The sequence below is a fragment of the Netta rufina genome (assembly GCF_964035555.1).
Source record: "Netta rufina genome assembly, chromosome: 5".
Taxonomy (NCBI): domain Eukaryota; kingdom Metazoa; phylum Chordata; class Aves; order Anseriformes; family Anatidae; genus Netta; species Netta rufina.
This window is the reverse complement of record NC_140128.1, coordinates 9,731,960-9,747,879: the sequence shown is the minus strand read 5'-3', so window position 1 is coordinate 9,747,879 and position 15,920 is coordinate 9,731,960. Positions and strand designations below refer to the sequence as shown.

At 35.0% G+C, this 15,920-nt stretch overlaps 1 protein-coding gene across 1 annotated transcript in view; it reads left to right on the top strand.

The window, feature by feature from the left end:
• Positions 1–15,920, top strand: part of LUZP2 (leucine zipper protein 2) — a gene marked incomplete at both ends in the record, with an annotated part of 183,765 nt that overhangs the window by 109,265 nt on the left and 58,580 nt on the right. The window contains 2 exons of the mRNA XM_084287250.1: positions 13,567–13,629; positions 15,660–15,722. Coding sequence (XP_084143376.1) covers positions 13,567–13,629; positions 15,660–15,722 — 126 coding nt within the window. The remainder of the gene's footprint in view (positions 1–13,566; positions 13,630–15,659; positions 15,723–15,920) is intronic.

Sequence of the window (15,920 nt, the reverse complement as noted above, 5' to 3'; positions counted from 1 at the left end):
ATGAGAGAGCAGGCCTCTTTAGGCGTTTGAAGCTTTGGATATTGGGGAAACACCACAAAAACGTTTTCTGTTATTATAGCTGCATTTGCCAGCTCCCAGCATTAAAATCTCAGGCTGAGTCATAAATTGTATACAGCTGCATGAAATTTTCTGTGTTTAGTAATTCAAGTAATTCATAGGAGTGATGAACTGGTGCGTGATGTTCTTAAATCACCATAGAAACTAATTGCTTCCTCACCTTATTTTTATTTTGTATTATGCATAGCTTTGTTATCACATACCTTGCTAGTGTGTACATGATGTGGTTAGCCAGCACTGCTAACTGGTGTCTGGGGGGGGAAGTGAGCTCACGGCTGACATGACACAAACTGTGATTCTATATGGATGTATTCCTGGAGGGACAATACCTGGCAGAGTTTCTGCTGCTTTTCCTGATGTTAGTAGATGAAGGTAGATTTCTCTTCATCATTTCATTTTGGGATGTGCACCATTTTAGTCCTAACAAGATGAAGTTTTTAAAGCACTCATTGTAGTTCTTCAGATATATAATCCCTCTTTATTATTTCTACTCCATTAGCATGTAGTATTTTCCCGTTTTAGCTCTGAACCAGGAAGGAATCCAGAGGAAATGCACCTATACATTAATTCTGATGCAATTCTACACATCATTTATCACACACTGCAAAATGTTTTGCGTCACAATAATCTCAAGCAGGAGCAAAATGTAAAAGTTCCTTAGGTACATTCATAGTCTACTGAATATCTGTCATGATGAAGTCGAGGTGGGAGAAGCGAAGAAGAGCTTTGCTGTTGTGCAGATTTTTGTGTCTAATTCTAGCATGAAAGATCCCATGAATCAATATAAAAATAATTGTTATTATGCCTATATTCTATATGTTAATATAATTAATGTGCCTATGTTCTATCCAGGAACATCATAAATCTAGGAAATGTGAAATCTCTGTTTCTCATAAAGCATGTTTCCAGTCCTAAAAATACCTACTAATATATATAGGTGGCACTTCCTTAAGCTGCAGGAAACACAGCCAAACATCATCTGCGAATATCATTTACCAAACAATAAATTGAATACAATTTTGAGTGATAATTTATTGACAATTGATACTGATTTTTCTGCAAAGATTACAGTAAGAAAAGCAGACAAAGATTCTAAATGCAAACCCACTCTCCTCTGCTTAAAGAAAGAGCAGTCTCTAAACTGGAAGGTAGGAGCATAGCACCTTTTTAATTCCTGTGTTGTTACACAAAGTAAGCATTTTGTGCTAAACATTTTAAACTGTGATGCTCTTCGTGGACAGATGTAAAAAGCTGCATTTCCTTTCAAGTATATCCAGGGAATATCTGAAATATGTTGCTAATAATGCTTTCGAGGTCAAGCCTCAAAAGCAATGTCTTTTCGTTGCTACCTGATTTAGAAGGAATAATTCCTGTCCTGCATTGCAGGTGCCGGCAGTGGTCAGGAGGTGACCTGCATGTTCTGAGCTCTTTGAGGTTTGGTGGAAGTTCTGGTATCAAGCTGTCTGGAACTTTTGTTGCAGAGATGAGATGGAGCTAAATGTAAAGTTCATCAAAAATAATAGAATATTTTTGGCATTGTAAGTGTCCCCAATACTTTCTGAGGCAAATTAAGTTTTGCCATTTGCACATAAGTGCAGCTATTAAGAGAACATTATCAATAATAGTTGATATTTGAAATGTGTACAAAAGCAGGATAACCATAAAGAATATCAGTGTGGTTACAGTGGAAGAGATTTCTTTTGAATACTACATTACTTTACAGTGTATATATAAGATATTTCAAAATACTAATAATACATTTTTTCTGAAAAAAAAGGAATTGTGTTTTTCTTTTGTAAGGCACAGCTGACTCTTTGTGAAATTTTGAAGGCATGTCTTTTCAAATGTTATAGCCAGAGATTGAGTTGGGGGGGGTTATCTTTTTTAATGCATTCAGAAATGTGTTGGTCCAAGTGACTTCAAGGTTACACAATACAACCTCTACCGTTTAATCACATATTGTCTGAGGTAACTGGTCAACACATCCCCTTTGACCTTAGTTAAACATCAACACTGAATCAAGCCATCAATATGAAAAAAATGCAAGAGTTAATCTACAAAGAGAAATATGTTTTGTGGTAATAATTTCCAAGAACATTTTGTTGTCATTCCCCATGTGTCAGATCAGCTACTTCTAAAAATGGATGTTGTCCTAAGAAAATGTTATTTTAAAATATGAACTTGTTAGCATTTTAGTACATGACCCCAGATTCTGCTGAAACCCTACCTTGACTTGGAGATATTCACTCAATGGCATATTCATTAGCAGATGACCAGGCAGATGTTTGTTTCAAGTCTTCTTAGAGGAATGATGTCTAAATCCTAATGTTGACTGAATAGGTTTTCTTATGAGTACTAAGAAATGTCTTTTATCTTTTTCTCTTTCTTGCAACTGTCATGATGTTTTTAACTTTTTAAGGTCAGAATTACTTTGAAATATTTATTGTTGTTTTCTGAAAATATTTTGTTTATACATTGTAACTTGCTCCCAGAAACCAACAAAGTTTAAGCTGTAGTCAGATCCCCTTTTTATTCTTCTCATAAAAACCTTTAGCAGCCCAGTATGAAGTATCTGTACCCTATGTTTCTGTACTGAGCTAAATAAGGGGAAACTTTTTCGGACTTTTCAATACTCAGAAAAAGTAGTTCAGTTTTAATTACAAACTGAACAGTAGTTCAGTTTAAATTACAATATACTTATTTCCTCCTCCCTGGCCAAGATGCAACCTTTGCATTTTAAAAAGTGTATTTTCACATGATGATTCATTAAGGAATATTATTAATAGCTCACAAAGTGTCAGTCGCATCCTCTGAATTAGATCCTACATTAGACTTTACATCTCACTGAATGAATTTTAGGAAATAATTAGAGTTTAATGGAGATTTGACTAGAGTTCTGTGCCAGTGGAGTAAGAATATCCCTAAGAATATCTGTCTATGCAAACTTTTCTGTGCCTATGTTTGCATTAAGTGAATTGTTCACAGATGTAGTCCACACTGTCTATAGCCAGCAGTCACCCTGGTAATGTAACCTGGCCATTTCAAGGCTAAAGAGATCTCGTGCCTTGCTAGCCTGAGGCGCAGGTAGTGCTTGTGTTGCTGCCTGCACCTGATGAGGCTGCCGGTGTGGTTACACCTCTGATGCATTGAAGATATATGGGTGTGCTTTATGTTTTTGCTATAGATAACTAACTATGGCAAATTGCTACCATGAGTTTCACAGCAAGGGAATGTGAATTCAGTTCTATCTCATCTGACAAAGGTGTTGGATCCACCATTGCTTTGCTTCCTGAAATGAACTGTGCCCCTACAGAAAGTATCACCTTTCAGCCTTGTAGTACTAGTGATAATGTCTGCATAGCATGTCTGAATTCAAAATAGTATTTTAGAAAATACTGTAATATCCCGACATGAGAATTATTATACTTCTAGAAATCACTGCAAGTGGGCATAGACTGTATCAGGACAGAGGCAAGAAGGTATTGTCTATTATCTCTTATGTAGGCACTTTATCCCCAAGTATATTGAGTGAGCACAGCATGGTAGAAGTAGTTTTTATTGTGTGGATCAATTCAGTAGAACGGCCGTAGGGATATCTGTTTCCTGATTGAAAGATACTGTAGTAAGTTCTCCAAAACAACAGATGTATGCTTTAGATGTTTTTAGATTCTACTTGTGGAACTGCTACGTTTAAAAATTAAATACATTGGCTGAAAAGTTCTGTAACAACAAATACCAGTGCACTGCTACTGAGAGAATTCCTGAGACAGAGCCTATTAATATTAAAGCAAACCTGAGTGATATGACTCCACAGAGAGCAGCGTAAGTGTATTCCTTAGTCATTTTCTGCCCCTCTCCTTTCAGATCTATGTCATTTATGTTTCAAGACACATGTTGACAATTCTGGGATGCAAATGTAAAAGGATTTAAAATGTGCTTAATGCAGCATTTCATCCCCTGCTGCTGCTATAGAAGAAAACGGGAAGATGCAGAGCTGAGTGTAACCAGTATGACCCTTCACATTTCTAATGGCAGAGGAGCTTGTTTCTCTCAAAGATAGAAACGTATTTAGTTTCTTTGTGCATTTGGTCACATTCAAAATTTTCTTTTAATTTCTGACCTTAGTAGAGTAGTCCACTTTTTTTTTTTTTTTTTTTTTTTTTTTTTAGCCTAACCTCTAGCTTGTAGCAGTAGTAGCTTCTGCCACCATTTTGTTCACAAATGCCAAACATATAAAAAGAAGAAGCTTCGGGGTACCATCTACCTAACTAGGTGCTCTGCTTTACTGAGTCCACACACTGTCCCTGGGGCACTCAGCTACCTCTACCAAAGGGAAAGATCAAAGAATTGTCAGGTTTCTTCTCTAGATAATCCTGCATGGCATAGGCAATTATGTCTTGTATCAGTTAGAAATTCTGTTACAGGATGTTCTATATTTAATACGCTGCTATATTTTTAATTAGAACATCTAAAATAGAAAGAATTAGAAATGGCATTTTCTTTCCTGTAACAAAGTTCACTCGAATGGCTGGAAAAGTGTAATTGGAGAATTACCTTAGTTCATATTTTTCTGTATCATTCTCTCATCACGAGCTGTCTTTACTCAGAGATAACAAAAATAAATGGCCCCAATCCCTTGAAATACAAAATCAGAAATCACCTTGAAAAAAAACACTTTGGCCAGTACACTGATTCATTGCTATAACAAAAGAAATCATTCTCTGAATGATTAGAGATTGAGAACTTTTTTTTCATTTAACTATTTAAAATATAATCATAAAAGACTGCATGTACCAAAGTTTCATATTTCATCATAACCTTAAAAATAACAACAGTCATTCAGGAACCTGATTTTCTCTAAAAACAAGTGAGAGTTGTGTTTTTTTCTTTTTTCTTTTTTTTTTTTTCCTGAAGAAGTGCATATTTGCAATCTGTCTGAATATTAATATTTAGGTGTGTGTTTCAGTGAATCTAAGAAGTCATAAAATTTCACTTCTTTTAAGTTAAAAGAAAACCTTTGGAATACAGAAGGGTGAAACAAGTTTCTAGGTATTAGATAAGTAGTAGTGTACCATGAACTTTTACAGTTGAGATCTCTTTCCAGACTTATTTATTTGTTTATTTTCTGCACATGAAGGTGAGAGCAGAGAGAGATTGAGATGCTTACAGGTCACATTGAAGACTAAACCCTACTTGACAAACACCAGGAACAAGTGCATCTCCCTAATGACTGTCTCCATTAATAAATCATGGCATTCTGGGCTAGCATCATTCTGAGTGATTTTAATTTTAAGGATTGAACAGGAAATATGTCTCACCTTAGATGATAGCTGTAAAGAGCAATACCTGTTGTCACTTACAGGCATGCAATTTAAAATACAGGCTAAAAAAAGATGAAAAAACATATCCCATGTCTTTAAATGTAGCACAAAAAGTAGTTTACATATTAGTACAATATGTAAACTACAATTAGATACTACAATTAGTATCACTGCTCAGAACTTCTAGAGATTTTCAGCTATTTGTTTACCTGAAGAAGAGCTAGTCCCAGAGATTGCTAGATAGCTGTTCTTTGCAGCTGAGTAATTGTGTCACAAATTTCACTTGAATTAGATTTTAGCTTTGTGAACTTCAGAGCATGAGAACTTGTGGTAATTTATGAATGATTGAGACCTAATGACTTGACTCCTTAGATACCATTGTCCATTTTTAGTATAAAAGACTGTTATGGAGAATCAGCATCTTAACTCATTGTTTAATAATGTTAGTTTTAAAACACAAGATCAGTTTTCTAATCATGGTTTGAATGTTAATGATTTGTCAGTGAATAGGAAGAGAGGACATGTGAAATAAAAGTGCCTTAAACACTTCATCTTGGGAAGGGAAGAAGATTGTCATGCTAGTCTCCAACGCATGCAATACTCCTGTGGTTAGCTATGTTCTGAATCAAGCCTGGTGCTACATATCAGTGAATAACTGGGGTTTGGTCTGCAACTAGTTATCTAGATAATTCAGTGATGCAAATACTAGCAGTAATAATTATGGCAACTGAATCTTCCTATGAGATCATTAAGTGATCATCTGCACTTTGAGTGATCAATGATACGCTCTTTAGAGACACAAATGCCACTTAAAAGATTAATCTTTTTAGGAATAAGCTTTTAAGGAGAAGCCAGAACTTGGATTTTGTGTGGAAACATTAGAATGTCAAATATATTGGAAGATTCTGAGAAAACAGCACGTATATGGGCAGGCCATCACGGAAGTACTTTGTAATTGTATAACAATATTGTTATGAAATAAATGAAATGCATTTTTTTTTAGCCTACAGCAAAACTTCTACCTTGACTCTAAACTCCTGTTTCCCATTGAATGGTGGGCAAGCTCACACGTACACACTGCACTGTTGCATAGTTGCGATGGAATCAAATCTCAACAAGTGCTACAATTATTTTCTGACTTTTGAAAGTTGTTTTTTTACATAATCTGGTGAAAATGTGACTAAAAAAAACACAACTATATAATGGATCCAATCCAAGATGTTGCCATCTGATAGCTTATGAATATAAATGTATACCCATATATTTACCTTCACTCGTATATGCATAGAGAAAGAGATTTAAAAAAGGCAAAATTCCAGATAATTCTAAATGTATAATTTTTTGAAATCAGTCTATATCTATATCATTATCTATGTAAATTATTCTATATCTCCTTCAGTATCTGTTCCTTATTCTGATTCATTTTACACTGTGCTATCATCGTTATAATAAGCGTTTTATGATGCTGCAAAACTGTGATTGTAGCCATGGCTGAGATGTCTTCAGAGTGTTATTCTACCTCATTAATGCAAAACAAACATAAATACATTGATGGAGATATTTGGAGGTGATTCACAGCAATGGTAGAAAATACCCACAACAAAACTCGCATAATGAAGGACTTGAGTTGCAGTAGTGCATATAGAAGTTGTTGCCTAAATTTATCAATGTTCTGAACTGGTCAATGTTTGATAGCTGATCAAGTACAGATAGGGGGTAATGAGATTACATTTTGGTTTTACACATTGGGATGGTATAGGACACAGCTGCAGGAAATGGAGTGTCTCAGGCGTGAGGAATTGCTTATTTGGTAGAGAGGATATTTTTGTGTAATGTTAGGCTATTGCTACATGTACTTGTCATATGAGCACAAAGATGAAGGGATGCAAACAAAATGGTATTTTTCTCAGGAAGAAGCTTCATGTGTCCGGGTATGTTTGCTGACTCTGTGCTTTCTTTTCTCTGTCTGCTTCCTTGGAGTGCAATTTATTCCAGATTAGTGTTTGGAAGAAGCTGTAGACACAATACTTCTCAAATAGGCAAGGAAACTCTTTGCTCATTTCACTAGAAGATTTGGTATCTTAATTCTCCTATGTGCCTGGGCATTTGTGGAAATAGTGCACTTCTAAGTAACTGTACTTGCATCTCATGCTGCCCAACACAAAATTCTTGCTAAATGCTCATATAGGCAATTTTCATGTGTTGTATATCAAGTTCTTCAGTTGAGCTGGGCTACCTGAAATTCTGGAGGAAAAAAATAGCAGCCTCTAGCGTTGGAAAGGGTAGATACACACAGTGCAATATATACGGTATGTTTCGGGAAGCTTGCTCTTATGTGCCTTTATTTTGAACATAACCTCATTATTTTACAAAGCAAAATAAATAAAAGTAAATAAATAAATAAATTAGAAGATTAAAAGTTGAGATACACCTACCTAACTTTATGAGGAGCAGCATGACTTTTACTTGGGGATTACCTAGTCTGTTTGTCAGCTGTTGGGTGCACTTGCATTAGACATACTGCACAGACAGTGTCAGAGGACATTTGTGGGCACTGAGAGGCTGTAGCCTGGCCATGGTCAAAGTGGGCTTTTCCCAGGAATTCAGAGCTAGATGGACAGCGGTGGTGCTTTCTGAGTTTAGATCAAGACAGATCTGGAAAACATGCTCTTCATATCTGCCTGGTCCTAAAATACCCCCTGGTGGGGAAGAGCTCTTTGGCTGTTTGGCTCACTGACCACTGAGAAACTGAGGGAGAGAGAGAGACCCAAACATCCTCAAGAATATTAAGGCAAATATATCCTGAGGGGAAAAAAAAAACTCACCACATCTTCACTGCCAGAAAAGAAAATGTAGAATTTCATTTTACAAGGTCTTACCTGAAAACCCTCACACAGTAGAGTGCAGGAAACTCGATCTATCTGTCTTAGAAAGATGAATGGCTGAGTCAACCCTGATGGGATTAAAGCTCTTACACTGTTTCCTGCTATATAAAACATATTTTCATCATCCTGAAATATAAAGGTAATATCCAAAGCAGAGTGAGTACTGGTACACTGTGGCACCAAATAAATCCAGGTATTTGATTCTGGACCATTGGTGTCTTCTGATTTTACCTCCTAAGGGCTCAGTGAGCAGCCTTTGTTTAACAGAAAATGGGAAACAGTTTTCATTTTGGCAATTGGCCCTGACATTCTTGCTGAGTAAAGTCCAAGGATTTTTGTTGTTTTGGTGTATTTTTGTTTTCATTTTGTTGTGTTTTGTTGTTGTTGTTATTGTTGTTGGGTTTTTTGTTTGTTTTTTATAGTATGTCCGTAAGAGAGAAATGTTGCAATGATGAGTGGGAGCCCAGTATGGTTTGACTTGTGCTAGTCAATAAGGGGGGGCAGAGCTAAATTTATCTTGTATACAGCATAAAACTGCTGTCAGACCTCAGATAAAATGTTTGAAGTGAAGTTGATTGCTGGGAATAATTTTCTAAGAGAGTGTGATTTTCTTTGAACATAGTCTGTGTCCTCATGCTTTGAAAGGCTAGCAGGTGAAGTAAACTGGCCTTCTACTGATGATGTCTATGTTGTATAGTTTTGTTCATCCATGGTTGAGATGAACAGGTTTGTTCACCGTTGCTATTTCAAAGAGGTAATATAGATATTAGGAATTATGAAACATCAGCATCAGAATATTAAACCACTCATCTATGTGGCTAGAGGTCAACATAACCTGATTTCAAGAACAGACTCTAAAAATTTATGTGTTTTCCATAGGTGGTGTAATTTCACCCTTCTGTAAATTGAGTACAGTTTATATCAGATAACTGTTAATCTCCATAACTTCATACATGATATGGTGATAAATCCCTTGAAACAGGACCCAGAGGTAGTTTGTCACAATTAGGACACCTCAACTCATGCTTCATGACGTGTTTTTTGTATATATTGAATGAGGAGAGGATATTATGAAAAATACAAAATATATCTATATAATGATTTTAATAATATAAGTTGGCAGAAGAGGAAAGAACGAAAACTGCAGCTGTTCACACACTTCTGTTGAGCTTTTAAGTGCTTAGTTTGTGCTTTTCTTTTTATATCTCAAGTCTTCTAATAGAAAGATGGGAATTAAAGATAAGAAAATAAAACGTACCGAAAAACCCTATCATGCCTTTGACCTGTTATGCATTGATACTGTAGGGTGAAGGTAGTGATGAGTGGGAAGGAGACCTGAATGTTATTGACATACAAGATGGTAAAATTCTCTAACAGCATGGAAAGAAATAACCATCGACATCATAGTTCCTTCATTTTCTAAGGCTTCTTGGACATGGAATATCTTGCTAATTTTCTTCCCTCTCTCTCTCTTCTTTGTAGAGGTGATGTGTTGGTAAAGGTTATTTTGGTGTACTGCAGAAACTTTATTCAAGAGAATAAATGACAGAAATGAAAGAGTTATTTTCAGAAGTTTGAAATAAAGAGACATCAGTTAGTGATGGGACTTCGTAGATCAGGTTGGCAGTTGGATTTAATGATGTTGAAGGTCTTGTTCAACCTAGATGGTTCTGTGATTTTGATTCTATACACTCCTCCAGCCAGAGCACAAGATTATTTTTTCCTGCAGCTTCCAAAGGCATGCTGGCAGAACAGCTGTCCCTACAGCTTCTTCTATCTGCCTTCACATCAGTGTCCTTGTGGGGAGGTGTTTAGGCAACCTTAAGATAGAGAGTTACTTTCAATATTCATATAAAGAAGTCAGTTCTCTTTAAGCTTGGTCTCATGTTTTGAATATAAGATCACAACCCAAACAAAATATGTGAATGTTATGTCGCTATTGGAGGAAATGAAAAAACATGCACTGAGACTGAAAAAATTACCCCAGAATGAGGCAGAAAGCTTAGGTTCAACATGGAAGTTCTGCAAAGAAAATGTTAACGAATCTGATAAACTGTCCTTGAGAGCTTTCATGTTTCTGAAAGATGATGATACACAGTTCTCACATGTGGTTCTGCTTGTTTTGGAGTGCACGTACGTTCAGCTGTGTGAATGGACAACAGGAGTCCTGTGCACATGGCAGCAATTTTCTGCACCAGAATTTAGCAGTGAACTGGAAGTATTGGTGCAAAATTAGTAAATGAAAGATTAAATACTACAGTAACTTGGCTTAATGATGACATGCAAATGTTTCAGCTAACAGTTTGTGCTATACGCTTTTCAAGATGTTCCAATACATTAAGCTACCTATTTAGTTTGAGTATAATGGTATTCTTTTTGTAAATCTAAAAGCCTATCTCTAATTAAAATCATTCCTGTATATCATTTTAAGAGACACTGTTAAGGACATGTTTACAGACAATTAATTCTTGAAATGTGTTGTTTTTTAAACTGGAAACATCTATGACTTTTCTGTTAAAGTACTTCAAAACAAGTAAGATACTTGAAACAAACTGTACAATGATAAACTTTTTGTTGTTGTTGTTCTTTGAAGGATATGTAGTTGAAGAATAAGAGCCATCATCTTGAATCATTAACAGAGACATAAGAGTGAGAAGTTCTGTCCTGAATTTCTAAGCATTTATAACCCAATAATCTGATTAATTGATCTGTTTTTCAATAAACCCATTCTAGCAAATTTACAGAACATGTACCTGAGAAGATGTTTCATTTCGTATTATTTAAGTCAGAATCCTGATGAAATGAGGCTCTGGTATACTATATGTGTTTTTAGTGGTATACTTCACATTATTCATATTATCCAGAGTCACATTATTCATATTATTCAGAATGCAATCCTGTATTTAACAGTGACATGTAATTTGCTAAGTACCAAAAAAACACTCCAACTTGAAGCAGGAGGTTGTCAGTTGCCTCTGACAAGCACCTACTTGTTACGCTCTTGATAACCATAACCTTCAAATGCTTGCTCTCCTTTCTAAAAATATTAACAAGTGCGGATTAAATCACAGGTGTTTTGTGGTAACCCCGATTTCTGTTTACTTGCTTTAGGCTAGACAGGATTGACAAATCCTTGTAGGCCTAGGTAAAGCTCCAAAATTATGTCCATCTAACTTAAAATATTTTCACAAAGTTTTGTTTTTGACTACATTTTCCTAATCGTATTTTTCTGTTAGACTACTTTGGCATGACACGTGAAAATTGTGATGGTCATCTGCTACAACATATGTCCTTTTGGGGTGGTAGGCATTCAGTTCTTCATGTCTTGGGTTACTGCAAGGCCTCCACAAAACAGTTCATGTGGAAGTTAATTTTGAGCTGTTACTGTGTTGATAGAAGTATTTCTTAAAATAGCTCTCACTTGGCAAAAGGAAGAAGAATGAGTAAAAATGTAAAGATGACAACTCACTCTTACTTTGGTTCTTAAGTAACAGAATCTGCTACCTTAAACTGACCATTGTCAGACTATAGGGAATCTGGAGGGTAATGAACCTAGTTAGTCAAGACAAAATGATGATTTAACATCCTGGGTTAATTAAGTGCAATTTCCTAATGAGACAGTGCCTTTGGCACATCTGGTTGGCTATCAACCTGAGAGGTGATGCTGATCTTTTGTGAAAAAACAGTGACATCCAACAAGTGATCACAGTACAATAAAGATCTTTAGACATACCCCTGGTGAGTAATAGATTTGCTGGGTGTGCTTCATCTCTTTGTTGGGAATTAATTTTTTTTTTCGTTTACCTTTGATCCCCTTGTAACTGCTACCTAACTCCCTTTGTGCAGTCTCGTTCTGTTTCTGCAGTGGTTAGCACTCATAAAGTACTCATCTGTGACTGGAGCCACCACATCATTTTCAAAGAATAAAACGTAATCAACCATGAGACTTGAGAACAACATGTGTTCTCTTTCCTTTCACATCCAGCCCTTTGTAAATCACATTTTGTGCGAGGCAGAATCTGTTGTATTATTCGAAGTAATATCCCAGTTGCTTTTTTTTTTTTTTTTTTTTTTTTGCATTAGAGAATGGTGTCAGCTTGAAGTGATTTATTGTTTCTGCAGCAATATGTATAAGTGCAGAGTAGACAGCAACAGTGAAATGTGTGAAACAAGATGTCATATCTTTTCATTATTTTGGAATTGTGCAAAGGATGTTTCAATTGTTAGTTTCTTTACCTTGGATTTAAATAGAAACTTATTTCAAGAAAACCTCCAAGCTACTAATTCTGGAAACAAAATGTCCAGTGTTTCAGTGGAATACTAAACTAAATTTCAATTGATATCCTGAATTAAATTATCATTTTTTTTCCTAACACCAGCATATGCTTGTGCAAAATATTCACAAAAGCTACTGCTGTACAATAATAAATATAAATTTCTGAAATGTGGTGGGCTGGATTTCTGCATGGATGTTTACAGTCTGTTAGCACAGGAGAAGTTATGTTTTGTGTGTTTCAATTTTTATTTTTTTTTTTTGTACGTTAGCATTTGAAGATCTACCTATCAAATATTTAAGTTTCGGAACGGTTTTTACAGGTGTTCACACTGCAGAGAAATCTTACACTTGACTGTCAATTATAGGATAATGTGAGTGAAGAATGCAGAAGAAATTACAGAACTATTACAAATGCATTTTTATAAAATTATATATGTATTTTTCCCCTGAAAATGAGAAATATTTACAACTTGCACATGAAAAGGAGTACCAAGTGGTTAAAATGCTATCAGCTAGCTAGTGTTTTAAACATTTTGATTACTTACTGTTTTAAATTTTGAAATTTAATGAAAAGTTACAATGCATTTGATCATCAGGGCTAAATGTTAAGATCCTTGGACCTATTACTCAGTTGTTATAATGATTTATTGAAAATGATATTGAGCTATGCCCTTGACATCAGGTTAGGATTAGAGGGTTTTTTTCTTGTTTTTATCTCATATATACAGCCTAAATTGCTTGCTATTGCTTGAGAGTATTGGAAGGTTTCTTGTGCATTCCTCTTTCTATGAAAGCATGTTTTAGTGCCAAGTTATAGACTTGCAGAATTTTGTCAGAGAGAATATTGTGCCATGATGCAGCTATTTTATCTTCTTATTTGTGTCTTTTTCAGTGACTTGAAATGTTAGTGATGTATAAACAAAACTGGTATGATGAAATATTTAAAAGATCCCTTAAAATTTCAGTAACTCTCAGTAATAAAACTTTTTTTTTTTTTTTCCCTCAGAACAAAAGCCTCAAAAACAAGCTTCTGTCAGGAAACAAGCTTTGTGGTATTCATGCAGAAGAGGTAAGGTTGCTTTCTATTCTAAACTGAGTATACCCAAAAGAAGCTTGTATCTAAGTCTCTTGTGCTGAGTTCTTGTGCAGAGATTATATATTACGCATGTGTGACGACTGTTTATCTCAACTTCCTGTGGCTTTGCTACATGCAACTCAAATATATTAGCAAGCTGCAAACTTAAGTTTTAGGCAAGTACGGTAAAGTTTGTGCATAGTCCTTAAAAGTATATATAGCTCTTTAAGGGCTATATTATACATCTATAATACATATAAAACTAATTTTCTTTCCAAGATCTCCATGCCTACAATAGCACAGGAATTATGTTTTTTTTTTTTCTTGCTCTTTTTTAGTTCCTTTTTAAAGTAACAGAAACAGCCAAGATCTATTACTATCAGTCTTTCTGATGGTTCATAATTTCAAAGATGAAGTGTCATATTACAAAATATTCTCTCTATAGAAGTGTTAAGACAGCTGATGATAAAAAAGCCTATTTTTTTCAAATATGTAAATGTAAAAGTAACTGTATTCATTGGAGCAGTCCCTTCAGCTATTTGCCTTTTTATGAGTGTTTATTAGTATAAACACTCATAAAATCAGTATACATTAACATGGTTTACTCATTTGTATCAGTTATTTCATGGGGTTTTCTCTGCACATATAACTTCTGTAAAAGTAATTTCACCTTCCTAGAACTGAACAGAAGCGTAACACTTATATTCTTGACTAAAATTTTATATATTAAGGTTGAAATACCACATTTCTTTATCAAAGACTCTACTTTTAAACTTAGGCAACAAAATTTACGAGTTCCAAGCAGTGATTTTGAGTTATATTAGGTATTTAGTCTAACTGACAATCTGCAACCACAGTTTCTGAGAAATCCTCAGCAGTAGGAAATAATGATTTTTTGTTTCCAGATTGTCATAATCTGGTGTCTTCCTATGTCATCATTGTTGTTTTCAAACATGCCAGAGTATTTGAGTATAAATATATAGTCTTCCCTTGTTTACTGCTTAAAAAAAAAATAAAAAAATGGCAGTGAGCAACATAGCATTCTGCTTTCCCTTCTTGTTCACATTTTTTGTTCCTAGCTGTATAACATAAATGTACATATAATAATAACATATAAAATAAATAATAAAAAAAAAACTAAAATAACATAAACGTTATACAGCTAGGAACAAAATGTTTTTAATGTTGGGTAATTGATTTGATTAATATTTGCTGCACAAATGTCTTTAAATCTGAGGGTGAAGTCTAAAATGAAATTAAGGTTATTGTAGTATGACAAGCTTTGTTGTCCAAGAATTTCAGGAAACCAAACCAAAGCTAACCACCACTCAAGGCAGTGGATTGTGAATGTATTTTAAACCTTAGGAAAATCAGGCTTGATGAATTATCCTGGCAAATGTGTGGTTTTTAAGTGATTAGTGCCACTCAAACAAACCAAGATTATAAGATTTCAGGAGCATCCTTCTTAGCTGTTGTTGTTTTGCCAGTTAGGTGGTGTAGACCACAAAAATGCCATGTATTTTCTGTTCTTTAATTAGGTACTATACTTACCAAGCATAATAACTATGTACCATTAGTACATAGTACAATTAGTATTCTTTTAATAATTAGATCAAACACCCTTTACGGATAGAACTGTCTAACAGGAAGCTCACACTTCATTCTGCTCTCGCAGGCTGCGTACAAACAGTCTCAGTGTGCCCTGGAGATGTTTTTGAAGGTGATGCCTCCAGACATCTTTTCCTGGAAAGTACTAAACATCTCATGTCTGAAATATATAAACCAAACAGCTATTCATAATAGTGCGTATACATGCTTTAGCTCAGTACCATTTTTCTTTTTCCCTTGATTCATTTGTCTGGTTTAGACATGTTATCCTGGAAAAGCAACTGGCTTTCATGTTGGTTACTTCTCTGCATTTTAAAGCTGATCTCGTTTCTGTTGTTGTCAGATCTTGCCACAGTTTTTTCAGGTCTTAAAAGTTTGAAAGGAAAAACACTGACTTTTATTGTCCTTCCTTTCAGTCAAAAAAGATTCAAGCCCAGCTGAAAGAACTTCGATATGGGAAAAAAGATTTGATTTTTAAGGTGCGTTTTCTTCAACATAACTTTGCTAAGATATTGGAATTGCTGTAATGTTGAAGTAATCTGGGAGTATAATACCTGCCTTGATTACTGTAGGTCTAAGGAATCAGTTGTTTCCTTCTCAACATACTAAAAAGAGCTCAAAACACCAAAGGCAGACATAAAAACATAATGTAATTTCAGAACTGCTACCTATTTCAG